The sequence below is a fragment of the Phyllostomus discolor genome, chromosome 5 (assembly GCF_004126475.2).
Source record: "Phyllostomus discolor isolate MPI-MPIP mPhyDis1 chromosome 5, mPhyDis1.pri.v3, whole genome shotgun sequence".
Taxonomy (NCBI): domain Eukaryota; kingdom Metazoa; phylum Chordata; class Mammalia; order Chiroptera; family Phyllostomidae; genus Phyllostomus; species Phyllostomus discolor.
In genome coordinates this window covers 147,576,454-147,603,940 of record NC_040907.2, presented here as the reverse complement: position 1 = coordinate 147,603,940, position 27,487 = coordinate 147,576,454, and the positions used below count along the sequence as shown (strand labels likewise).

General features: G+C 40.2%; 1 protein-coding gene across 1 annotated transcript in view; it reads right to left on the bottom strand.

Annotated features, from left to right (window-relative positions):
* PDE6C (phosphodiesterase 6C) overlaps positions 1-27,487 on the bottom strand; it is a 42,197-nt gene that overhangs the window by 9,539 nt on the left and 5,171 nt on the right. The window contains 15 exon segments of the mRNA XM_028512910.2: positions 211-311; positions 8,682-8,769; positions 10,599-10,708; positions 11,428-11,535; positions 11,766-11,912; positions 13,859-13,927; positions 15,085-15,228; positions 15,750-15,899; positions 17,252-17,299; positions 18,806-18,872; positions 18,975-19,039; positions 20,013-20,087; positions 22,286-22,426; positions 23,342-23,431; positions 23,545-23,697. Coding sequence (XP_028368711.1) covers positions 211-311; positions 8,682-8,769; positions 10,599-10,708; positions 11,428-11,535; positions 11,766-11,912; positions 13,859-13,927; positions 15,085-15,228; positions 15,750-15,899; positions 17,252-17,299; positions 18,806-18,872; positions 18,975-19,039; positions 20,013-20,087; positions 22,286-22,426; positions 23,342-23,431; positions 23,545-23,697 — 1,556 coding nt within the window.

Sequence of the window (27,487 nt, the reverse complement as noted above, 5' to 3'; positions counted from 1 at the left end):
GCTGGATATTCTTCAACTCAAACTTCTTCAGATAATAAACTACTTCCAGATGTCTAGTAAGTTTACTACCGGACATCTTGAAGGTATTCTATTAATAATCCAAAAGGAAAATGAATAAATGTGTGTGTGAATAAATCCCTTTCAAGTTCAATGTCATGGATCATTTATGGAAGGCAGAACCACACAGATATAAGGAAGTTATACACTTACTTGTAGTATAAAGCCAGGTCAGTTGCTACTATTGCAACTTCAAACAAATGAATAACTGTTTCAAATTGGCGTTTGTTTAGATTCTGGAAGATGTTTAAACTCTGCAAGATGAAAATTCATAATAAAGTGCGATCATTAATTTGTCTTGGATTCAACAAATCAAAGTATACCTAACAAAAATAAAGATTATTCTATTACAAAGAGAAGAAAACTAGGTCTTCCACTGTTTAGCTTTCAATTTTTGTATCTTGGATTAAGTAAACCTCTCTACTTTGAATAAGATAACTTATCTATAAAAATAGATATTATTAGCAAATATTCGTGTGATTTATGAGTTTATTCAAAAGTGTTTTCTTCCAGGACCACTTAAAAATAATAACATTAAAATTTGCTTGTGTTAATTGAAGAGCTTTTAGTAAAGAATATCTTGTAGATGTTCAATTGTTAGACATGTTGAATTATTCACCAGGTAGCTTCAGAGGGATCACAGAAACTGTTGCACAACTTTCAGAAGCTGCAGATTACACTAGTGTTCATGCATATGTAGGAAAAATCATGAAATCCTTCCAAGCTGTTCTTAAAATTTTTTTTTGCAATTATATTTTACAAAGATTTAAGTAGACCTTTCTTCAAAGAGCTTCACATAATGGATGGGTTTCATTTCTTTGTGTTCTAAAAAACCAGAGTATAAAGTTGGGAGTGGTTTTTAAAAGTTCTGATATTCCCAATAGACAGTTTTGGACATATAGGCCAAAGGACAGATGTATAGTGGTTTTGCCAAATGGAGTTTCCTGTTCTGAAATACAGGAAAAGTTCCACTGGAAATAAAGGAGGAAATAGTCTACCAACCTATGTAGGGCCACAGGCAGCATAACACAGACAAGTACACTGGACTAAACACCAGATAATGATAACAGCTCAACATAGTGCTTACCACTTACCAGGCACTGTTCTAAATGCGTTATGGATACTCTTACTCTCACAAAAAACCACAACACAGAGAGGTTAAGTAACTCACTCAGGTTAAACAGCAAGTACGTGGCAGAGCTGGAGTCTAAACCAGAGTAGTGTGGCACTACCCCGCCTCTCAGCAAGAAGCCCAGGTTCAGTTCCCAGACTCACCACTTGGTAGTTGCATAATCCTGGCCACGTCACTGAACATCTGTGAGTATTTGCTTTCTCAAACGGGATAACAACAGCTGCCCTGCCTAACTGCCTAGCACTTAGTCTATGATCAATGAACATCTGTGGAATGTTGACTCAACTGAGATAACTGAGAATGCATTTTAAAACCATAAATTGCTACAAAGGCTGTATCATTATTCTTGTTATATGAAGTTTTGAAGCTAGCTTCAGGTTAAAATAGAACTGCGAGCCCAAGACCTACTCTGGCTCTCTGTCCTTCCAGGAGATTGAAACATTAGAAAGCAAGATGTGGACAAAACTCAAGTTTTCTATATTATATGTTTTACAAACTTTCACTTAAGTCATCTTTTTTAATAACAACTTCTAGGACAAAAAATAAAAGGTATTTTACACAGCAGATATAAGTAAAAGAAAGGGAAGCTGTGATATTTTTTGTTAAAATAATAAGTTCATAATAGCAATGACAGTTAGTCTTTTTGAACTGATATAACAAAAAAAATCTGTTGAATACTCCAAGAAGTAAAAGAAACAAAAGAAAGCTTGTCTAGACCAAGATCAATTTCTTACTTGAAACAGTTCACAGCAGGCCCTTGGGCACATCAACCCATATTCTCTGAACCAAACTTTTTGGATACAGGGTATTTTCAACCTGTCTGGATTGGCCAGGGAGGAGGAAGAGAAAAGGGGTCATTTGTTACTTTAATCCCACTTAACCACAGTGGCCTTTGGACTTGTGGTGACCCAATGGCTTGTTGATGTCAGTGAGTCACTGTCTTTATTTGTCCACTGATATACGTTTTTATGCTCCAAAAGTTATGTGCACATTATTTGCACATATTTGTGGATCCAGTAACACTTAAAGTCATCCTTGATTGCTGTACTGAAGGAAAAGTGGGAGTATGTGTGTAAATGCCTTAAACTTTTAGACAAATTAACATTAAAAGCACATGAGTCATTTTAATACTTATTGTATACTGAATATTTGCTAAGAGAGTTGATCTCAGGAGTTCTCCGCACACACGCACAAAAAGGTACATATGTGAGGAGACGGATATGTTAATTAGCTGGACTGTAGTAATTATTTCACTATGTATATGATCAAAACATCATGTTGTACACCTCAAATATATGCAATTTAAAAAATAACATGAAAATAAACAAACAAAAAGTTAGAAGAGCCAAATAAAAACAGAACAGGAAAGGGAGAAAAGCAAAACGGGCCCCTGAGTTTAAATCAATAATCCTTTAGGCTAGAACCCCCGCTCTTTGCCCAGTGTCAGACTGCACAGAACACATCATCTAACTATTGACCAAATCAGTATTTCTTTTTATGCACCAATTATTTTGATGCATGTTGCTTCTATTTGCAAACTTAGATACCTGTTGCTATCTGCTAAATACATGTGTGTGAGAGAAAGTTACATACAAAGAGAAATAAAAAAATAAATATGACTGACCCTGCTGTACTCCATTTGTCATATCTTTTCCAATCCAAAATAATAAAGCAGCTGCATTAAAGCTAACAGATTATCAAAAGGTCTTTCACTTTACTAAGCAAGTCAATATTGGATTAAAAAAAGATGAATAATGGCATACTTTTAAAATTGGTATAATTAAGGAAAAGGGGTGTACATTCAACGTTTCAGCACTGCCTTTTAAATAGCATAATATACCTAAACTTCACTCCTTTTTTTCTAATTTATTTTTACTTTTATCTAAAAACATGTACACATACACTAATTGAAAAACCCTTTCTTAATTCTATATTCTTTCATATTTTTTCTTTGATTCCTTTCACGGTTAATTTCTTTTTTTTTTTTAAAGATTTTATTTATTTATTTTTAGAGAGGGAAGGGAGGGAGGGAGGGAGAGGGAGAGGGAGAGAGAGAGAAACATCAATGTGCGGTTGCTGGGGGTTATGGCCTGCAACCCAGGCATGTACCCTGGCTGGGAATCGAACCTGGGACACTTTGGTTCCCAGCCCGTGCTCAATCCACTGAGCTATGCCAGCCAGGGCTCACAGTTAATTTCTTAAAAGAAAAGCTTCTCAGTGGTTTCTTTTTAAGCAATGGATACAGATTCAAATAAAATATCGTGCTTCTGTTTTGTATTAGTTGCTGGAAATCTCGACCAAATTTGCAGCCCATGTCTAATAAATGTTTATACCTCACCATACACATACTGGGAACGCTTTGGGCATTTACCATACTTCATCTTATTTTTCCATTAACCTTCATTTTCCTTCTTTTTAATTTAAGTGTATTGGGTTGGCCAAAAAGTCCGTTACATTTTTTCTGTATGACAGCTCTAGTAGTGTTTAGTTGTCTAACTTCACTTGAAACAATTATGTTAGATTGCATTGTGACAGCTGTCATAATAGTGTGCATCTACAAAAACCTTATCAAAATTGGTGAATTTTTGTATAGCCATTTCAATATTGGAGATAAAGAAAATATGCAACATTTTTAGTGTATTATGCTTTATTATTTCAAGAAGGGTAAAAATGCAACTGAAGTGCAAAATATTTATACAGTGTATGGAGAAGGTGCTTGTGACTGATCAAATGTGTCAAAAGTGGTTTGCAAAGTTTCTTGGTACTATTGACATTTTGGCCAAATAATTCTTTGCTGTGGGCTGTGTTATGCATTGGAAGATGTTTAGCAGCACCCCTGGCCTCCACCCACTAGAAGCCAATAGCGGGAGACAGCTGATATACTCAAAATATCCAAATCAATAAAGTTATTGGTGAAAATGAAAAATGAAGTAAGCAATGGCAGAGCCTATGACCCTTTAATTAGAGCAAGGGCCCGCTAACTCAAAGAGTCTATTTTTATTCTCCCCCTACTATTAAAGTGGCAATAAAAATATAAATTCTGCGTAGTACACCAAAATAGGTAGAAGCGGCTCCAATTCATTCTGATTAGGGCTGCCAGACAAGGAGCTACGGCAAGTGCAGGCAGATCCAGTCTGTGTTGGAGAACATGGCCGCCATGTTCACAGCCCACTGGTGACCATGCACGAGATCTTTCTTCTTTGTGCCTCCTTTGTATAACGTGGGGGTGGTATAAAAAAGCATGAATAGAATTACCATATGCTTTGTAAAGAAGTGTTTTTGAATAACAAAAGGGTTCTGTTATTTGTACTGAGCAATTTATTTTGTCATTTCTATAGTACATTGTAGTATTAAAATGTTTATTCTTACAAATGGGACTGACAAAGTTTTTCCAGCTATTCACTCAAGTTAAAGGGTGGGTTTCTGTCGGGTTAGACTATGGGTGGTTCTAATTCTGAAAGCAGTAAATGCCACTCTGCTGGGATGTCAGGATATTTTAGGTCGAAGCCTTGTAATATGCAAAACAAAGTGTCATGTCCACGAAATGCCTAAATGCTAGATAAATCCTAAAAATTTTCCTTATTAGAAAATTAAAGGTTTTTAATGTAAATATTTTTCATATAAAAGTTAGTAAATAAAAGAGTTGTATTGTCTACAATGATGGCTAAAGATTTCGTTTTTTTCAGCATTCAGTTTGCCTGCTTATAAAAAGCTCTGTGATTGCATTGCCTAGCGACTCTGTTTACAGGCCTTAAAAGTCTGCAATTAGTAGGTTGAATAGCATTGTAGGCAGGTCCTTGCCAAGGTAGTAAAGATTACTGAGATGCAATACGCCTTTTTAGAAAGAATAATAAACCTTTACATAGCCACCGAAACCAGTTCAGACTGCAGAGTAAATAACATTAAAAAAATAAGATGGAAAACCACCACTCTTATTATAAACTCCTCAGTCCCAGAAGGGGAGAACATATGAGATACAAGGAGGCTTCCAATGTTAACCATTTAAATATTTGGCCGTAGTTTTTAAACATATTTTCCTTTAGTATATAAATGTAAAATTAAATAATAAAAATAAAAGTATATTTGACATAATCTGCCTGTGTTAGCACACAGTCACTGGGAATTATAGAAAATTCTTACTCAAAAATATAAGGTTGTCTTAAGGAGCAAAACAAAAATTCATAACAAATTGAGTAATTAACAATTTACTCTTCCCTCTCTGAATCACTTTTAACTGTCCTTTTAATTCTCATAAAACAGGCATTATCATTTTTATAGTATAAATTCTACTGCAGGGAGAGGTTCTGGCTATGCATCAGAATTATTAAAGTTTTTGCTGAAAATGCAAATTTGCCGGCCCCCAGCTCAGACAGCCCAGTTAGTGAGTTTGACAGGAAGCCCGGGATCTGATTTTAACAGCCTGCCCACCCTGCCCCATTAAATCGATGATTCTGATGCAGCTCGTCGAGGTCCCCATGTCCTGGCGCTGCATCAATCATAGGCTATTAAAAACACACGTCACTTTTTCTCTTTTCCATTTTTGTTCCTCATCACTCTGCCTCATAAATTTTCCCACTTGGCTTTCCATTACCTAGAAAACTGTAGTGTTATCTCAAAACTTGGAACATATTTCTGTGTATTCCTTCCCCTGAGCCTTTAATAAAAGATTATTATAGAAACTGAGAAAAGTGACCAATGAGCATCTGCAAGTCTAAATGAGTTCTCTGCTGTGACAAAACAGTGTTCCCCTCTGCCTAGTAAATGACTCATTTTAATTGTTTTTGGTTTGGAACTTTCTCAAGTGATTTTTTAAAAAGTACTACTAGATTATATCCATAACTTTCCCACAAGCCTATGTACCCCTTAAACAAAATTTCCTAAAGTATATTTTATTGATTATGCTATTACAGTTATCCCATTTTTTCTCCCCTTTATTCCCCTCCGCCCTGCACCCCCCTCCTACTAGCATTCCCCACCCTTAGTTCATGTCCATGAGTTGTACGTATAAGTTCTTTGCTTCTACATTTCCCATACTATTCTTAATCTCCCCCTGTCTATTTTGTACCAATAATTTATGCTTCTTATTCCCTGTACCTTTTCCCCCCTTCTCCTCCTCCCTCCACCATTGATTACCCTCCATGTGATCGCCATTTCTGTGATTCTGTTCCTGTTCTAATTGTTTGCTTAGTTTGTTTTGTTTTGTTTTGTTTTTAGGTTTAGTTCTTGATAGTTGTGAGTTCGTTGTCATTTTACTGTTTGTATTTTTTATCATCTTTTTCTTAGATAAGTCCTTTTAACATTTCATAGAATAAGGGCTTGGTGTTGATGAACTCCTTTAACTTTACCTTATCTGGGAAGCACTTTATCTGCCCTTCCATTCTAAATGATAGTAGCTTTGCTGGATAGAGCAATCTTGGATGTAGGTCCTTGCCTTTCATGACTTCAAACACTTATTTCCAGCCCCTTCTTGACTGTAAGATTTCTTTTGAGAAATCAGCTAATAGCCTTATGGGAACTCCTTTCTAGGTAACTGTCTTCTTTTCTCTTGCTGCTTTTAAGATTCTCTTCTTGTCTTTAATCTTGGGTAATGTAATTATGATGTGCCTTGGTGTGTGCTTCCTTGGGTCCAACTTCTTTGGGACTCTCTGAGCTTCCTGGACTTCCTGGAAGTCTATTTCCCTTGCTGGATTGGGGAAGCTCTCCTTCATTATTTTTTCAAACTTTGAAGGTTTTGAATTTCTTGCTCTTCCTTTTCTCCTGGCACCCCTATGAGTTAGATGTTGGAATGTTTCAAACTATCCCAGAGGTTCCTAAGCCTCTCTTCATTTTTTTTTTTTAAATGAGTTCCCATACTCATTTTAATCTTGTTTCTTCACTGTGCTCTGGTTGAATGTTTATTTCTTCCTTCTGATCCAAATCATTGATTTGAGTCCTGGTTTTCTTGTTGTAACTGTTGGTTCCCTATATATTTTTCTTTATTTCACTTTGCATAGCCTTCACTTTTTCCTCTATTTTGCACCCATATTCAACCATTTCTGTGAGCATCCTGATTTCCACTGTTTTGAACTATGCATCTGACAGGTTGGCTATCTCTTCTTTGCTTAGTTCTATTTTTGGAGTTTTGAAATGTTCTTTCATTTGGGCCATATTTCTTTGTCTCGGCACAGCTGTTACATTGTAAGGGATGGAACTTTAGGTATTTGCCAGGGCACAGCAACACTTGTCACTGGGTTGTGGCACTGTATATGGGGGAAGGGTCTGAGAGGGAACAATGCTGCTTGCTCAGCTCTCATCCCACTTTCAGTCACTTCCCCTGCCACCCACAAGCAAATTGAGCCCTTCTGGCGCTGAGCTGATTCCCAGGTGGATGGTTTTGTGTGCATTCTAGGACCCTGTGGGTCTTTCCAATGAACTCTACTATGAGATTGGGAGTTTCTCCTGCTGCTGCAATCCTCACAGGTTTTTACAACCAGAGGTTTGAGGCTTTTTCCCCCCATGCTGGAACCCTGGGTTTCATGGTCTGTCTCACTCCCTAGGTATTCCTCCAGGTTTATCTGCACACAAATGTGGGACTGCCAGCTGCTGCCTTCACCTCCCAGTCTGGATGAATATTTCTTCTATAACTCTTTGGTTGTCAGACTTTCATACATTTCGATTTTTCTGGCAGCTCTGTTATTATTTTTTAAAGTTTGTTGTTGTCCTTCTTTTAGTTGTGTGAGGAGGCAAAGAGTATCTACCTATGCCTCCATTTTTTATCATAAGTTGGGGACGTATTTCTTCCCCTTTAAATAAATTAATAAAGTGAAGATCAACTGCCTCCCTTAGTAGTACATAATATGTGCAAATCAAAGAGAATTCAATACCAAGTTCAAAGCCACTTTCTGCATAAAGCTGTCCCTGATCCAATCCCTCTTCTCCCCTATTCCCTGCCCACTTCTGAATATAATGCCTCCCTCTGGAACCCTCAGTGACTCACTGATTGTAGTTGTCTGACTCTCCCTTATATCCTAATTTCATGCCTCCCTCCACTACCAAAGCTTGACTTTTTGCAAGATACAGATCATGCCCTACAGGGAGCACTCATGAATGGAAAAGAAACTCAGTGGCTATGTAGCCATTTTTCCTCTTTCTTTTTAAATTTTATTTTTCAATTGCAATTTACATTCAATATAATTTTGTATTTGTTTCAGGTGTGCCATTTTCTTCTTTATATTTATACCTCCCCTTTCACATCCCCTTAAGCTTTCTCTTCTTTTTTCCAGAAACCCACAGAGATTCTGTGACTTTCCATGGCCCTTTTGTTCCCTATCGCAGCTACTTTCAACTTGGTTGTTCAAAAACTGTTGCAATATAGCAATTACTATCCATTGACTTTTATGAGGTATACACTGTCAGCCTTCATAACTCAAGGCCATCCTCTTTCAAAGCATTGTCTGTGGGCTAGCATTTTGGCCCAGAGCTTATGAGCTGCCCTAGGGAGAGGCTCACATACCTCATCCTTCAGTAGAGTCTTACTGTACTCCAGCTGGTGCTGCTCCAAAATAGAAGATCCATGGAGCTTTGCTAATGGAGATGTGGATCTAGAAGGAGAAGGATAGGCCATGATTTTAGCTGTTTAAAGATTATGTCCGTACAATATAGAATCTTTACTATCTGAGGATTTTTTTCATTTCTTCTCTCTCCTTGTCCCCTAATATCCATGAAATAGTCAGAAGTTACATATCAAAGAAGATTTTTCAGATTTAGAAGATGAGAATATGCTCTTTAAAGCAAATTCTTTTTACCCCCCCCCCCCCCAATTTGTTGAATGCATGAAATGGTTGAATTGTTTAAACTTGGAAGTTTGGTTTACCCCCTGCATCAAAAATCTTTGTTCCCCAGAGTTCATGGTGGTAGAATATGACTTACAAAACATGTAACAAACCTGTTGAAGCCGATAGATCATTTATAGAGAAAGTGTTCATAAAGAATAAAGTATTCTTATAAATAAAGCATAGGAAATATGGTCAATAATACTGTAATAACTATATATGGTGTTAGATAGGTACTAGACTTATCAGGGTGATCACTTTGTAAGTTATATAAATATCTAAACCATATACTGTCCACCTGAAACTAATATAATATTGCATGTCAACTAGAAATGAAATTTTTAAAAAAAAATTTAAAGAGAGAGGAAAAAAAGAATTTCCAGGAACCAAAATGAAAATCACTATAAAGTAGCATTTCTTTCTCCCTCGAAGACAGTGAGATAAATTCAAACTTAAATTTCCTGTTTGAGCCTGGCTGGTGCAGCTCAGTTGGTTGAGCTTCATCCCACAAAGCAAAAGGTTGCCTGTTTGACTCTGGTCAAGGCACATGCCTAGTTGCAGGCCCCGTCCGGGGTTGGGGTGCCTGTGAGACTCAACCAATCAGTGTTCCCCGCTCGTTCTCCCCGCCTTCCTCTCTCTAAAAATAAACAAAAATAAAATAAATTTTCTGTTTGTTACTTTTGGGCCACAACTTTATGTAAGTGGGGACCTCAGTCTTTGGTACCCTGTCTTTCTTTAGCTCTTACTGTTTGAGGAAAAGGAGTGACATCAAAAAATAAAAAGGCGAAGAAAAGAAAAGATGAAGAGAGGCTAAGGCTAAAGGTTTACCTTAGTAATGTGGAGCTGTTGTCTTAGAAAAGTGGAATAAATGTTTTTAAGAATGGAAGCCGTCATAGAGAAGTTTCATTTTATGTCAGAAAGAACAGAACTTTACAGAGGGGAGGAGTCATTAACAGGTCGGGTAAACAAAGTATTCTACTTAGGGATCAGGATTCTGACTCATAGTCAAATACCTATTCTGTGTCAGCACTGGAGATTTTTTTTAAAAAGGAGTAAAGCAGAATTTCAGTTGAAAAGTGTATCTTTAATTCCTTTGGGTCTAAAAACATCAGTCAAAAGAGGTAACAGGGGAGCTTGATATCCACCCAGTCTCACAGTAACACCTCAAAGATTATTTATTCATACAAAGGAGAAAATGTACTTTTGCATAAAGAGATCAACTAGACACTCATAAATAGTTTAACTTAACCTCATACATGATGGGACAAATTAACATCATAGGTCTCCTGATGCAAGGCACTAAGAAGTACATAACACCTAAACAGAATTCCTACTCAAAACTTTTCCCCTGGATCCAGTAACCTGGAAACAATCAGACAGACCCCAATTGAGGCATATTCTGCAAAACAACTGGCCTAGACTCTTCAAAAGCATCAACATCCCAAAAGATACAACAAGGTTAAGAAATGATTCCAGATTAAAGGAGATTGAAGGTATCGAGAACTAAACCTGGTCACAAGGCAATTTTCATGTATTTTCCCCTTAGACACCTTCAAACGTCACAAGTACATGTTGACACTGCACATGTGGTCACTTACTTCATCTGATACAGGTTATTGGTGCCTCTGTGGTCGATGTCATGGCAGAAGGCAGCAGCGAGCATGGCAAAGGCTTCAAGGTCTGTATAGTATTTCCTCAGCCTTCCTGTCTAAAATATATACAATATATATTTAATATAATAATAATATAAAAATATATTTAATTGGATTAATACACCTCTAACGCATGTGCTGTGAGGCCTGCCTGCAATGAGGGAGGGGACCTGCTGTAGTTTTAGAGCAAGTTGCTTTTATTTCTTGTTGAATATTATAGATTATTCTGGGCCATTACAAACCCCAGCAGGATGAGAAGGGGTTGAGGGGGTGGATGAGAAAAATAAAGGGATTAAGATGTACAAATTGCCAGGTATAAAAACAGTCATGGGGATGTGAATTATAGCATAGGGAGTATAGTCAATAATATTATAATAACTATATAGGGTGTCAGGTGGGTACTAAATTGATCAGGGTGATCACTTCATAAGTGATATAAATGTCTGATCACTATGCTATACACTGGAAACTAACATAATATTGTATGTCAACTCTAATTGAAAATATATATTTTTAAAAAACAAGCCAGCAGGTAACTGAAATTTCCTTTAAGGAGGTAAGTGATTGTCCTCACTTAGTAAGTTCAAGATTTCCTTTAAAAGTGATAATCCAGCCAAGGGCCCAGGGACCCCCACATAGTCTGGTATCATCTACAAGGGAGTTTGGGGCTTATTGGAATGTGTCCATACATTCCAGAATGACTGATCTAAGCTGATGGGCCGTCCGCAGTTCTCTCTGTGCAGGCTTATAATGACTGACAGCGCTCTGTGCCTACCATCAGCAAAGTGAACATGGTCTGCCCCACGGTGAACCCGTGCCACCAGTTGTGGTAAGTGATGGAACGGTACCCTTTTCTCACGGTGTACATCCATCTGGTAAGAACCTGTCACCAAAAGAAGGTAACACCAGTCAGACTTTGGAACAGAATGCTAAAGTTTAGAAGGCCCGTGACAATCTTATCTATTGGTCTTGTTTACAGAGGTTTAGCTGCTATATTTACAAAGTTAATAATAATTTAAAATCCAAACTGAAGTTAATCTTTTAAACAGCAGGAAACATCAGTGAAGAACAGCTGCAGAATCACCCGGTATTTTACATTATAGTCCATCTCACCTCTACGGGGACTTTGAATTTCTCCACCACGTTTATTTCAAAAAACAGTCGTAGTCCATGCTTAATCAGTTCGTGCTCTGTAACGGGGAAGTCACTGAGGCAGAATTCATACAGGTCTAACACCTTGGGGTCCGGCAAGTCCTCTTTCTGTTCAAATAAAGGCAAACTGTGTCAGGCTGCATTCCTCTATTTTCCCTGTAGCCTCACACATCCACCATTGGGTGTGAAAAAAAATGACAATAAAAAGACACCATTGCAATTGACTGAGCCTTTATATACCCAGCACTGGGTTCTGCAGTTTGCATGAATTATTCTCACAACAAACCTGCACAGTTACCCCAGTTTACAGATGGCGAAACTGAGACTCAGTTGTATCAAGAAAATTTCTAAGTAGTGGGATTTAATTCCAATTTTATTCTAGTAGCTCTTTTCTTTCTACGGTGTAAAATAAAATGTTTGGTTGCAGCAGCTTTACCCATTTTCAGTACTCAACTTCTCTTTTTTTTCTTTTCAGGAAATATTCAGTAAACAATAAATGATTGTTTAATTTGATTCTATCATATTTTCTTTACATGCCCAGCGAAGCTTTCCCATGAGACCGTGGGGCCATGTCTCTCTGTTTGCTGCAGTGTCCCAGAACCTGCAGTGCCTGTCCCAGGGTGAGGTATTCAGTACAGCCTTAGTGTAGAAAGCAGGACATGTACACCACAGGTTGTGAAGAGGCAGAGGGAACAGGATGAGGCAGTTAATGAAGGAAATAAATGTGAGACTATTTCAGTTTCAGTCAAATTGTTTGCAAGTTTTTAACATTCAAGGCATAGGGGCCTCGGCTTTCAGCTGGTATCCTAGGAGGGTTCCACCTGCACAGTAAGGTCAAAACTGAAACGAACGATCCCAGACAAAATCTAAAACCATCTTTATTCACTTGTCAGAAGAAAACCTAACCCTCTTTGCAGAAAGATAATACTGCCCAGGGCCCCTACAAGTTTTTATGCACAATATCCAGTTTAAAAAAATTATGTCCGCTCCCCGTCCGTGCCTGGCCCTTGGAGGTGGGGCGTGGCAGTGTCCTCAAAAAAATTATGAAGCATGTTTTAAAATGATCAAATGACTGAAACCCAACCACAAAACTAGACAGTAGAACCAAACCTAAAAGTTATTCAGGCATTGAGGTGGAAAATTTAAAATAAATGTGATCAATAAATTCAAGGAAATAGAGGGGAAAATAGGTAAAATAGATAAAATAACAAAGTTTTATTTTTAAAAATATTTAATTATTTATTTTTAGAGAGGGGGGAGGAGGCGGGGAGAAAGAGAGGGAGAGAAACATTAATCAGTTGCCTCTGGCACGTGCCCCAACTGGGGACCAGCCCACAACCCAGGCATGTGCCCCGACCAGGAATCCAACCGGCGACCTTTTGATTTGCAGGATGACACTCAACCAACTGAGCCATGCTAGTCAGAGCAAAATGATGAAAACTTTTTAACACAGAGTTGGAATCTTTTAAAAAAATTAAATGTACATTCTAGAACTGAAAACAATTGTCTCTGGAGTGAAAAAATGATTGGGTGAGTCTAACTGTAAACTGTGGAAATGAGTGTGGGTGGGTTTAACAGTAGACACAACAAAATACAGAATTAATGAACTTGAGAAGGAGTTAATTTCAACCAGAAATAATAGAGATGGCCCAATGACAATAAAAAAGGAACTGAATTCCTCCAGGCGCCAGAAGGGAAGCTAGTGATGGCCATGATAACTGTGCCTAGAAGGGTCCTGTGTTCTGGATTCCTGCCGTGTCTTCTTCGGCAGCCCTGGTGTAATCCCATTATTCAAATGAACCAGGCCATGACATCTCTAGAATCTGTGCCTAATGCCATAGTCCAGTTTAGCTGTGATTCTAAATTATCCGTGTCCATCGGACTGTAGGGGACCAAGAGGAAGATAAGCAAGGAGCCAGAAGTTGATTCTTTGAAGAAACATGCTTTCCTTTTAGCTTTGAAAGTTGCCAAAGAAGAAGAAACTCAATATTTATTTGAAAAGTGGGAAAGTGTGTCCTATTTAAAAAGTGTTAAGAGTAGAAGTAAACACGTACCAAAATTGTGATAAGTTGTTTTTCTTCACAGTCTTCAATTACACCTATATTTAACTTCTCTTGAAATCTCTAAAATGTTAAAGCAATTGAGGTGTGAAATTCCTATAAAGGAAAAAATTTGTTTCTGATTCCTCTGCTCTTAAAATCAGTTAAAATTTGTTTGAAATATGCTGTGATGAGTTTCATGACAAACATGCATTCTGGGTACAAAGAAGATCTAATACACCTAATTATAAAGAGTTTTCTCTGAGAAATAATCTAACCTAATTGATTTCTCTCTTCCCCCAAAAGGTAACACTAGGAGAGAAAGAAGGGTGGGGAGGGAGGGAGGGAGAGAGAGAGAGAGAGAGAGAGGGAGGGAGGGAGGGAAGTGGTTTGTGTGTTGTTTTTGTTAGTTTATATTAATTTCTCTTTATTCTCCCCAGAACTTCTTATCTTTAATATCTCAAATTCTCAAGTCAAATTCTCTTAACTTTCAATTCACCCAACAAAACCAAAACCACCCCCCCACCCAAAACACCCACCCAGTAAAACTATACCTATGCACACACTCTAAAAGCGGGGCAATTAGAACACTGTTAGCAAATATCTCCTTGCTCTCCCACCATCCATGATGTTGGTCTTGGTCATGTTTGGCCATTAAGTAAAGACTTGAAATGTGCTTTCTACAGTGGGCTTGCTCTGTTGCACTCTGTTTTGCTCATGAGAAGAACACCTATCAGGGAGCAGCTGATCAAGAAAAAAGAAAGAGACACAGAGCAAACCAAACTCACAGCTTGGAACCAAGCCCAACCAAGATCAATCAAAGGATGGTTGGCCCCCAAATGCATGAATGACAAATAGACACTCATTGTTGGAAACTGCTGAGATGTTATGGTTGTTATGCAGCATTACATGGCAATAGCTGACTGATATAGTTCCTTTCCTGGAAATATGTTTTTTTTTTTCTTGCTAACACACTTGAATCTAGATATTACTACCCAAGCACCTACAGACCCAGAAGCTATGTTTAACAAAGTGCTATTCCACTAAGCAGCCTGGAAGTCCAGTCAGGGCCTCTGTACACTAGGTCCCCCAAACCTTCCCCAACCCCTTCTTCTTTGCCTCCCCTCCTTAGCTCAGGACTAGACCTATTCTCATTAGTCAGCCCTCTGGGTAATTCGGTGAATTACAGAAGCCCTGGTTAAATGCCACCTAATTTCCACAGGACCAAATTCCCCACTTACCAGAATAGACTTGATTTCGTCAGGAGTGGCTTTAGTCTGGTGCACGAGCATTTCCTGAGCAATGTCCTTTCTGTTTTCTAGCTTACTCATTTTCTCATAGGTATCAGTATTTAAAAGAGACCAGCCAAGAAATTGTGTGAGAGTCTGAAATGTATGAAACATGATTAGATTCTCTAAAATTAAAGGAAAATGGACTTGAATGCAGCAATAATAATAACAATTGTCCCAGACAATAAAATGGACTAAGCCCTTGATTTCCAGAGTGCACCATGTACCCTGCATAGTTTATTGGAGGAGAAAAATTATAAAAATCTAGTAGAATAAGCACGACCTGAAAACCAGAGAGAGAGCTGGAGGTGAGAGCAAGGATGAGAGTGAATAGAAGGGGGAGAAAGGAGATAGAAACTGTCTTTCTCAGTTTCCTAGTACTGTAGAGAGTTTTGATTAAGCCCAAAGTTCATACTTCAGTAAAAAGTGTTGCAGTTCACAGAAGTCAGGGAAGAAGGAAATGACACAGTAACACATTGGCTGTAACCAGACCAATGACTCAATGACTCATATCTTAACTGCCCTTCAAAAATATCATTCCAGAATAACAAATAATTATGTGTCCTCTGTTATTTCACAAATTTCATTTCCCTCCATTATTTGATCATTGCACTTACCTCAGTGATGTGTTCATCATACTCATCAAAAGGTTTCCCATCCTTCCTGTTGTAAAATGTAGCTACTCCCACAATGTCATCTTTCTTGTTGACAATAGGCAGGGATAAGACATTTCTAATGACCCAGCCAGTTTCATTTACAGGTCCTTTCTACAAACAAGCAAGGCATGTGGGTTATTTTTTAATTTTGAAAAAATTATAGACTCACAGGATATTGCAAAAGAAATGTACAGAACAGTCCCAGGTACCCTTCACCCAGTTTTCTCAATGGCACATCTTGTGTCACTCGCACAGTATCAAAACCAGGAACTAGATCTTGGTGCAGTCCATGACGCTTACTCAGATTTCACCAGATTTGTATGTGCATGTGTATGTGCGTGTGGTTCTCTGCAAATCCATCGCATGTTTAGATAATGTGCAACCTCCACCAGAACTGAGACACAGTACTAACCCAGTACCACAAGGCTCCCTTGCCTCAACCCTTTATAGCCACTACCCCACTGCTCCCCATTTGAGTTATTTTTAATTTAAAGAAAGAATAATCTTTGGGTGTTGGATACATAATTCCTACCTTGTGTCAGAACACGTCTAGGATTATGCAGCCATAAAAGGATGCTAGTACCTTTGATTAAGTGAACTAGAACCAAGTGCCTATTGGTAACAGCTCTGCCCTCTTCTCTTTGTCTCCCCAGCCTGAGGATGAAGAGAAGCACTTACCTCTCTGTTATCTCAGTGTTCCCTGTTCACTTTTTGTGTCCTCCAACACCTGTTTAACTAATCCCTTATATTAGATTCTTTCTGTTGAAACACCTAGTGTGGTCTGTTTCCCTGACTGATCCATCAAGGTGGTCTTTTGTTCTGTGATGTAGTCTACCTAGTAAACATCTGTCAAGCCCCTATGATGTGTCAGGACCTGGGCTAGTTGCTGGGCACAGAAATGGATAAATCCAAGGCCCTAACCTCAAGATGACAACAATCTAGTGGGGGATGCAGACACAGATACTTAGGAGTGTTTCTCAAAGTGTGACCTGAGGACCACAGGCAAGATTTTCTTTTAGCTTGTTTCATAATCTCTGGGCATGCATCTTGAATAAGCTTCGGGGTGATTCTGATGCCCTCTGAAGTCTGGATACCATGGGGTATTCAGTGCCATGGGGTACACAGTACGCAGCTAAGCAAAAGTAGCCAGGCACTCAACACACCACGTTATTCATTCTTCAGCCTCCCATCAGTTTATTTGGTCATCCTCCAAGGTCCAGGGTAAGCCCCGCCTCTGACATGGAGCCTTTTCTAACTTTTTTCACCCACATGGAACTTACCTCTTTCAGAATCCTAACAGCGTTTATAGCCTGGACCATACAATTTAGCATTTAGATATTTTCCAAATGCTTCAGAATTGTTTTTTATTTCTTACGAAGACTATGGGGATGGCGGGGATGGGGGCAGTGCTGCTCCCCTCCGCCCCAGCACTGAGAGGGAGGCCTGGCAGAGGGCAAGGTTACCTGAAATGTGAAGTATTCATCTGCAGGGGCATTCAGCATGTTACATATCTGTAAAGCAAGGGCAAACGAAGGTCCTGAAATGTCATGTGGTAAACCCATTAAGCCCACAACACAGAAATAACACGAAAAAACGCATGAGGTGTGAATATTTCTTCCATAGGTCTTAATGGTTCACAAGCAAATTACCGTATTTTGCTTTGTATAATGCACACATTTTTGCCCAAATTTGTGAGGGAAAAATAAGAATGCACATTATACATGGGTATAATAATTATATACCATGGGTGTAATAATCGCATGTATAATGCACACAAAAAACATGGGTGTGCATTATACAAGTCAAAATACGGTATTCATATTGGACCTAGGGTAGGCCAAACTTGCTAACAATGCATTGAATTCAGATTGTCTTCTGCTAATTAATTAAATCATTGGATGACATTTAGCACCTTCTCTGCTCCTTCCTGCTTTCCCAGCTTCTAAGGATTCTTCTTCCAAATTCAAAGCAACGAGATGAATGAACACTGCCAAAAATACAAGGGCAACACTAAAGGAAAAAAATATGCAAATAAATGCTATGAATATATTTCAGAAACTTGAATCTGAAGGAGGAAGAAATAAAAATGCCAACATAAAGAAATGTTGAAAGCATCAAACACTTTTGCAGGGAGGAATTTTGATGCCAAAAAAATGACACAGATCGAGAAGCCCAACTCGGGGGGGAAAGTCAGCCATGAGAAGGGAAGAAAGTGGGAAAGCTATCGTGACCCTGTCCTCTGGCCTTGAGACCTGTGGGATCTACCAGATATCTCTTGTTTGTTGTCTTCCTACACCTGACCTCTCAGCCAGACCTGCCCTACTGTCCACCTAACCCCACCTGACAGACCAGGGCAAAAATTGTCACTTCCTTTATCAACTCACTATATCCTGCATTGCAATCAGTGGCAAAGTTCTCTCTTTATGTATTTTTCTCTTTTCCAGAAATCTTCCATGCTTCAGAGGTCTTGACCAAGGGCACTGTATTTGAGATCAAATTAAATCCAGCGTGAACCATGCTCAGGGACTCCCAAAGGACTCTGAAACCTGTGGGGCTGCAGAATTCAAAGCTGGGGGCCACTAGGTGTGTTACATAGGTGATGCTGTTGTTTATGGCACTACATGGTGTTCACTTCATGGAGACAATAAGGAAAACACGTCCTTCTAGTCTTTGTATCACAATATATTGTGTTTTATTCTAAATAATTTGATTCTGTCTTAGGAACCCTCTGAGCTGATCAGTTTTCCCTTTTCTTACTGGACGCTGGACAACTAAGAGCACAGGTGCAGCCTAATTTTATTAGTGTGGAGGGCATTGGGTAACAGGTTGTTATTCTCTTCAGTCCTGGCTCTAATTTACATCCCTACCCTTGTTTTTTATTTCCTTTCTCTTTTATACCTATTTCTATTCTGTGTTCTATGGCTTTACTTGGTTGTTGAAACTTAGATCTTTTTTGTTTACATCTCTTAGCTAATGAGTTTCATCCAATATTATTCAAGATTTGTTCAATAACTTACGAATCCATTTTCAGTAACATATGTTGGCAACCCACTAACAAGAGCCCAGTGGTCTGCGGGAGGTGTCCTTGAGGAAGATTAGAAGAAAGGAAGTCATTCCTGTATGGAGAAATGCACTGTGTGCAACAATAAGATGGCAACTCCTGAGCTGCTTTATGACAATACTCACGGAATCACTTTGATCTCTTCTTTCCAATGTAAAATGTAATCAATAATTTTATAAAAGATGATTTCCTAAGAGGAAAGAGATTATGGAAAAAATCTTATTTCCCCCAAAACACTTTTCAGTGATGAACTTACACTACTAGAAACTGATTTCCCAAACATTTCTTTACAGAATATAAATTGCAAACTGCTCATGTTCTGATTATGTAAGCCTGTAATAAAACTAGAAACATTACCAGTCATTTATCTACATGAACAAGGCTGTTGAATTAAATTTAAAAAATTGAATTCACTCAAACAGCTTTTAGAGGGAATTTGCTTTTTCGTTAACTAATTCCTATGCTTTCCAGAGGTATTACCTCTGGAAACTTCAGGGGAATGAATCGTGTAATTTCTCAACCTCCGTCAATGATTTCCCTTCCCACCTGGACAGTGAGCACCTACCCGCTTCCAGCACTGGCTCATCTGAACGGAGGTCCGAGAAACAGGATTCAGTGGATATGTTGAGAGCTATCCTCTCTCTTCTTTGGACAGATGAAGAGCCTGCGACCTGGACAGGTTCTAGCCTGTTTCCTTCCCTTTCCTGTGTGCTGGGCATACAGTGGTGAGCACAGTCCTGCCCTGTGAAGTTCGCAGTCAAGGGGGAAGTCACCCTAACCCAACCGTTCCCTGGAAGCTCCAGTCCAGTGTGTCAGAAGAAGGACCTGGGCACAGAATGCTTCAAAAGCTGTGCAAGTGGCTCTGATGTGTTCCTCCCTGTTGACAACAACTGGTCCCAAGCCATGGCTTGACAGAAAAAGAAACTGAGAAGTTAGACAACAAATTAAGGCATGGGCCATCCAGCTGGCTTGGGGCAGAGCTGGGACTGGAACTTCAAACTCCTTGAACAATACTCTTTCTACTACTCTGAGGTCCCACAGGAAGTTAGAGACTAGAACCTGGGGTGTTCTCGGGCTCATGCTCTCTCCTCTGCACATGGCTGCCTCTGCTTTAGCACCTGGCACCAGGCACCGATATCACAGAGGAAGAAGTTTGCACTCACTCTGCCGTCCGGTGTCTTTGGACCTTTCTAAGGCTCGACTTCTCCAAGCTTGATTGGCCATTCATCATAGAATTCCTGGAGGCAATTACATTCAAACATTATTTTTAAAAAACTGTTCTATGAAGCCCTGGCTGGCATAGCTCAGTGGATTGAGCGTGGGCTGCGAACTAAAGTGTCGCAGGTTCGATTCCCAGCCAGGGTACATGCCTGGGTTGCAGGCCATAACCCCCAGCAACCGCACATTGATGTTTCTCTCTCTCTCTCTATCTCCCTCCCTTCCCTCTCTAAAAATAAATAAATAATAAAAAAACAAATAAATCTCAAAAAAAAAAACAACCAAAACTGTTCTATGACCAACCATGTCTTATATGAATTTCATGGTTTGCATATTTTATGTTAATTTATGATTTTGGAATTTTAGAGCTGAAAACGATCCGTAATTCCCAGAAATACTGCTTACAGGAAGTCGTGACTGTGAACAAGTCACTTAACCTTTCTCAACAGTAAAATGGGGATAATAATGGAATTTATGCCATAGGGTCATTGTGAAGACTAAATGAATAACACACACAAAGCACCCACTCTGACACACAGTTACAGGTATCAATAGAGAGCACCTCTTTTACTGATAATTAAACTAAGTCTGGATAGGTTAAGAGGCTCGGCCAAGGTCACAAAGATAGCCAGTGGTGTTGGTTGCCTTCCTTAACGTTCCATTCTCCCTTCTCCCTTGCTAACGGAACCTGATTTTATTTGGGTATCAGGTAGTAATCTGCTCAGGGGTCATGGGCCCTGCACAGCCCACACGTGGTCTGTGTGAGGTGCCTTGGGTGGCTGTGAGGGCAGGGCAGGCATGTGGCCCAGTTGTGGGGAATGAAGACAGAGCGGTCTGCCGGGGACTCCTGGGGAAAGGTGCTCTCAGATGGAAGATGATGAAAGTGACATTTGCAGGATGTTGTAAAGCAGTATTGTCCATGAGTTGTATTCAGAATATACAAAGAGCTCTTAAAATTGAACAATAAGAAGAATAACAACCTAGCTAAAAAGTAGGCAAAAAAATCTGAACAGATGTCTCACCAGGGAAGACATACAGTTGGCAAGTGAGCTTACGAAAAGAAGTTTCACATCACTTGTCATCAGGGAAATGTAAATTAAAACAATGAGATACCACTACACAGCTATTGGAATGGCTAAAATCCAAAATACTGACATCACCAACTGCCAGCAAAGATGTGGAGCAACAGAAACTCTCATTTATTGCCAGTGGAAATGCAAAATGGCATGGCCATCTTAGAAGACAGTCTAGTAGTTTCTTAAAAGCTAAATATGGTCTTAGCATATGATCCAGCAGTAGCCCTCCCTGGTACTTATCCACAGGCATTGACAAGTCATGACCACATAAAAACTACACCTTATTTATAATAGTCAGCATTTGGAAGCAACCAACATGTCCTTCAGTAGATGAATGAATAAACTGTGGTGTATCCAGACAATGGAATACTCCTCAGCATTAAAAAAAAGTGAGCTATCAAGCTATGAAAAGATGTGGGGGAAACTTAAATGCATATTGCTAAGTTAAGTAACCCAATCTGGAAAAGCTCCATGATTCTAAACATGGCATTATGGAAAAAGTAACTACAAAGGCAGTGAAAAAAAAAAAACAGTGGTTGCCAGAGACTTAGCATAGGGAGAGAGTGGGAGCATGAGATGGAGCACAGGATTTTTGGTAAACTATTCTGGATGACACTGTAGGGGCAGACATATGACACTATGCATCTGTCGAAACCCAAAGACTGTACAACACAAAGAGTGAACTTGAATCCGAAGTGTGGACTTCAGTTAATAATACTGTACCAATACTGATTCATCAATTGTTACAAATGCACCACATTAATGCCAGATGTCATGCTAGGAGAAATCGCTAATAGGGGAAACTGAGGGGTGTGGGGAAGGGAAGAGAATATATACAGGAACTTGCTGAGCTTTTGTAAACCTAAAATGTCTCTTAAAAATAAAGTCTATTAATTAATATTTAAAAAGAACTCATTGAAGACACAGACAACTAGAAAATAAAAAAGCCAAGATTCTAGATCTTCTTTTACTCCAAAATGCATACTTTTTACCTCTGTACCATATTTTCTTGGCATTGGTTCTTGTAATCTATCACAACTGATTATTTACATAGTGTATCCATTTCTTAATCAATCACATTTCATGTGAGATGTGTTTTACAGGAGATTTTAGCAAGGAAACTCGTCTGGAACAGCGAGGACCTTCTCCTTGGTCACGTCCAGCAGCCCGATGGAGTAGCGCTCATAGAGCAGATACGTTCGAACTGTGCAGAGCACCTTGTGAAACTGTCGCTCAACATCTGTGAGCTCTTCAAACACTTTATTGGCTGACCACATAAGGATCTGAAAGCAGATTTTCAAGAAAAAACTGTTAGAATAAAATACGCTGTGAAAAGATAGAGCTTTCACCGGGGGGTGCAAGAAATAAAATGAAGCCGTGTCACTAGGCAATGCAATTCCATTTCTGAACGTGTCCACGTCCAACAAACTGCTGATTCCCTGCGTGGAATGATGAGGAGACCTTTGCAAGGCTGTAGGCTTCTGAAAGAGGATAAGCTACGATTGGTTCCTTTGTCCAAATGTCTTGGCTTCAAAGGGCAAGTGATCTAAAATTGGCTGCAGAGACAGTCCTTGGGCACCCTAGCTCCTGCTGACCGTCACTGGGAGAAAGCTGCGTGCCTCCTTCCATGCACCCCGAGCTAGTCAGAGGTAGCCCTACCTGGACAGCTAGAACGGGAAGGGGCCTTGAAAGCTTCCCATCCCAACCCCCCTCCCACCATTGTACTAATGAGGAAACTGAGGCCCAGGGAGTGGTCCAGACTCAGGTATCCTGGCTACCAATGTTCTTTATACCTCTGGATTGGGGAGGAAACAGACTTCAGAGGAATGACTTACTCCTCAGATTAATACCTTTATGTACCAGAAACTGCTAAGAGCTTTATGTAAACTAATTTATGTAATGACTACTTAATCATCACAAAAACCATGTGGGGTGGGTGCTATAATTATCATTGTTGTCTCATAGATGAAGAAACCATGACTGCCTGGGATGGAGACGGAAGAAAGGCACGCCACATGCACATACACTGGGAAGGCAGGCAGGTGGGGATGGAAAGCTGGGGCAGACCTTGAAAATACACCTGGGACTGAAGTCTGGGGATCTGCTCCATGTGTCTGAAACCCCCACAAGGGAAAGGAGAGGTCTGGTCTTGCTGCCTCTGGGTCCCTTTGTCAGAACAGGGGAGTGCTTCCCTTTACCTGGCTTCTTCGGGATTCAACACTGTACAGGTAGTTGGTATGATGAAGCTTTAGGATGATAGAAACCAAGGTGAGGTGCTGGGAAAACACCTACAGATGACAGAGAAAAACAAATAGATGTGACATCTTTTTTTTTTTTCAGATATATTATATAACAAATAAATTTCCTGAGCCTCTGACTGGATGCCCAGGGTTCGCATTACCTCTTCGTCTTGTTTGGAAAATTCAGATGCATTTACTGTGTTAACTGCCATAACCACAGCCAGAACGTCCTTGCCCATCATGATTGAGGTTGCCAGCAAGTTCCTAGTGACATACCCGGTGTGTTTGTCCATGAAGTCAGAAAAATGGCTGTTCTGAAAAACACATTCACACGTTGGCCAAAGCAGCACAGAACCATGGTGTGCACATCTAGAAATGGCAGCAGGTCCTTCTGTCTAGTCCAAATTCTACTGACAGACAACCGGGGCCCCGTGCAGTGGTCCTGAGAAAACATACCCCCGGTCCCACCGCCGCCGCATCCCATGATTGCATAACATGAAACTGCCCATTTCAGAGTGAGCATTTCCCACCTGAGCTGTGGCCTATCTAGGTTAGGCTGAGGTTGGGCCAGGAGGAAAGAGGTGATGTCACAGCCAAGTGGAAAGAAGGTACTAAGAGGAAGGCAGGAAAAAACTGAGGGTTACAATGAGCAGAAAGTGTATGTTGGGCAGGAGAGCACTGCTGGGGTTACAAGCATATTTCAAAGAGTTCTCTTTTTTAAAAAAAAATTTCATCTGACAGCCCTGGCTGGTGTAGCTCAGTGGATTGAGTGCAGGCTGCGAACCAAAGCATCACAGGGTCGATTCCCAGTCAGGCACATGCCTGGGTTGCAGGCCATAACCCCCAGCAACCGCACATTGATGTCTCTCTCTCTCTCTCTCTCTCTCTCTCTCTCTCTCTCTCTCTCCCTCCCTCCCTTCCCTCTCTAAAAATAAATAAAATCTTTAAAAAACTATAAGAAATTTTTCATCTGACAATACATTTATTGATTTTAGAGAGAAAAGAAGTTGGGAGAGAGAGAGGGGGAGCGAGGGGGAGAAAAGGAGTGAGAGACACAGAGAGAGAAACATCAATTGGTTGCTTCCTGCATGCACCCTAACAGGGTATCAAACCTGCAACCAGTGCCCTGACAGGGGATGGAACCCGTAAACTTTTGGTGTACAGGACAGTGCTCCAACCAACTGAGGAGCCACCCAGACAAGGCAAAGAGCTCTTATTTTTAATCACAAACATAAAATCTGCAGCTGACACTAGAGAGCCAGTATATCATAACATAAAGAAACAATGGGTAATCCCCCAAATGTCCAATCTTGTCTGAGGAAATCAGTGTTAACTGCTTGGTATGTCTACTTCTATGCCTTGCTCTGTGCTTGGACAAAGGCTTTTCTTTTCTGTTTTTTTTTTATAAAATTTTCTTTTCTGATTGTATACAGTACTTTCAATACATAACAATATGTTATGGACATCCCTCCAGACCAACGCATGTGGATGTGAATTTACCTCCCAGAGTCTCGCACATGACTCCACAGTGTGGGAGCTCCCTGGCCCACTCACCGTCCTCTGCTGGTCAGTCTGTGTGTCGTGTTCTCCAGTGCAAACAATGCAGCGCTGATCATTCTTGCTCTTATGTTTATGTGATGGGTTTCTCAAAGTGGAAATTCCTTTTGCTGGGTCCCCAGGTATGTGCAGTTTTTATTTATACAGATTACTTTTACGAAAGGTTGGAATTCTTACTTCCACTGGTCACAAGTGAGAGGACAACCCTCTTACCAGCACCAGATTCTAACCAGTCGTTACTGTTCTACCAAGCTAGTGTCTTTCATTCATACAGTATTTTCTCTCCTTAGGAGAGAGGAAGTGGATCTTTCCAGTTACAAACTTCATGTGGCAGATGCCAGAGCTGATTTGCATACACTAACCATAGGAACAGCAGAGGGATGAGTCTGGAGGAGCACACAAACAAAAGGGCTTCAGAAGAAGGTCAAGGACGGCTATTACCTTATTAGCTGTAATTTGGAGGAATGCTTCCTCATGGGTGTAGGCTCAGCCTTCCGGGGTCCTTACTATCTCCTCTTTGAACCTGAGGCTTCTTCAATTAGAGCTGAACTTTCAGCCTAATTCTGAGACTCATTGGCCAAAATTAATGTGGTATTGCTTTCCCAAGTTGTATTATTTTCATTTCCTCATGTTGGTGGTGCTTCTAAGAGCAGCACAGACCTTGGAGGCTCAATTCTGTTCAGTTTCCCAAAGTAAAAAGATGAGAGTCCAGTGGTGTATAACTTAGGGGCCAGAATTTCCACCAGGGAACACAGGCTGCCCGGTTAATAGAACCCACAGCTCAGCACAGAGCAGTTGTCCCCAGCTGTGCCTCCGAATCTCCTGCAGATAAACACAGATTTGCAGAGCTCACAGCAGACCCGTAGTCCTAATCTTCTGAAGTGGAGTCTGTTTTCCCAAGGAATCTGCACTTTCAGTGGGTGAATCACTCCTGTGGAGAATCCCTAGAAATGGGACCCTTCACAAAGAAAATGTGAGATGCTAAGGGAGGCGAATACAGGTCTTTGCCCCCCACCCTGCCCCCGTCTTTTCCTTTGCTTTCCCAACACGGAACTGCACAAACCACTATATATTTAGGAGGCAACACCCCATAATGGTAAAGAAGGGTTTGCAAACGGTAATAAGGACCTGAGCTACCGTCTAGAATCCCCTCTGTGAAGACAGAATAACGTGGTATCAGTTGAGCACTTAGGAAAGTGTCTTGACAAAAAGTGTGTGTTCAAAGAATACGAGGAAGAGAGAAACCTGAAACTTCTAGGGGGTCTCCCATGATCAAAAATAGTTCTCTTTTACAATTACTATTTTGCATCTAGTTCTAGTTTTTCTAACCACTTCTAATCGCTGAGACATTAGATGCTCTTAGCTGATGTCAGCTTCCTTGCCCTGGAGCAGGCTTCCTTCTGGGGGCCAACACTGCCCCATGCCCCCAAGAGTCACACTCTTTCCTGACCACTTTATCTGTTACTTCTCTCTGCTTCTGGTAGCACCTGTGCTCTCAGGCCAGGACATCCTCAGAATTAGGTTCTTTCTCTTAATCCACTGCTTGGCCAGGCCTGCTCACATCCTGTTTTCCTCCTCACCTGTCACCCACTACAGATCACGATCACCCCCACTTACGCAGCCATCCCGGGCATGGAAGGGACAAGCAAAATGCCAGGAGCACGCAGCATGGGATGGAGTCAGCATCTCCTGGCTAACGCTTCACTCTGCTGCTTCAACACTGGATGCTATTGCATTCTAGACTCTGTACGTGAGAAAATGTTCTCAAATTCATATGGCTGGTTTGAGAAAATGGTTGATGAGTTGGAAAACAGAATGCTTGCTTATTATCATATCTGAAAGCCCTAGATAAAATCATCCATCAAAGCCTGTGGGGGGGGGGTGCGAAATGAGGCTTTCTGCTTTATTTTCACTAGCTGAAACGATCCTTACTGAAGTTTGTTTGAGTAAACTCTGTTTTTTTTCAAACGCACAAACTCCCTTTGATGGTCCTTCTTCAAAGGAGCCGCTAAAAGCAACCAGGGAGAACACTGTTTAGAAAAGCAGGCGGCCTGGGTCCCTCACCCGCTCACAGCATTGTTAAATTCCGATTAAATCTTGTCTCCTTTGTGATCAGGAGTCAGAAAGAGAGGAGAGCAGGATGAGAGAGGAAGGAGGAAAGGGAGCTATAAGTGTCTTGTTAATCATTGAAAACTTAGGACTTCTCCACGGCTTTTTTTTTTAAATCATAGTCAGAACGAGAACCACCCATCCATAGTTAATCAACAGCTTCCCCAGTAGAAAAAGAAATGATTAACTTGAAAAGACTATCTCTCAGTTTCTTGTTATTCAAAGTTTTCCTGCCTTTAACTTGTTTTAAAAACAGGCAATAACCATTGACCCAGTTTTGTCCACCCACACCAGCCCCCCAAACCCTTTTGGCATAAAGATGATGTTATCATCTTTATGAATCAGGCACTTCATGTCCATCTCATCTGTACATTTGCGTACCTGTATTCCTCAGGTGCAGAAACTCAATCCATCACACAGTCCCCTTGTCTCAGACCT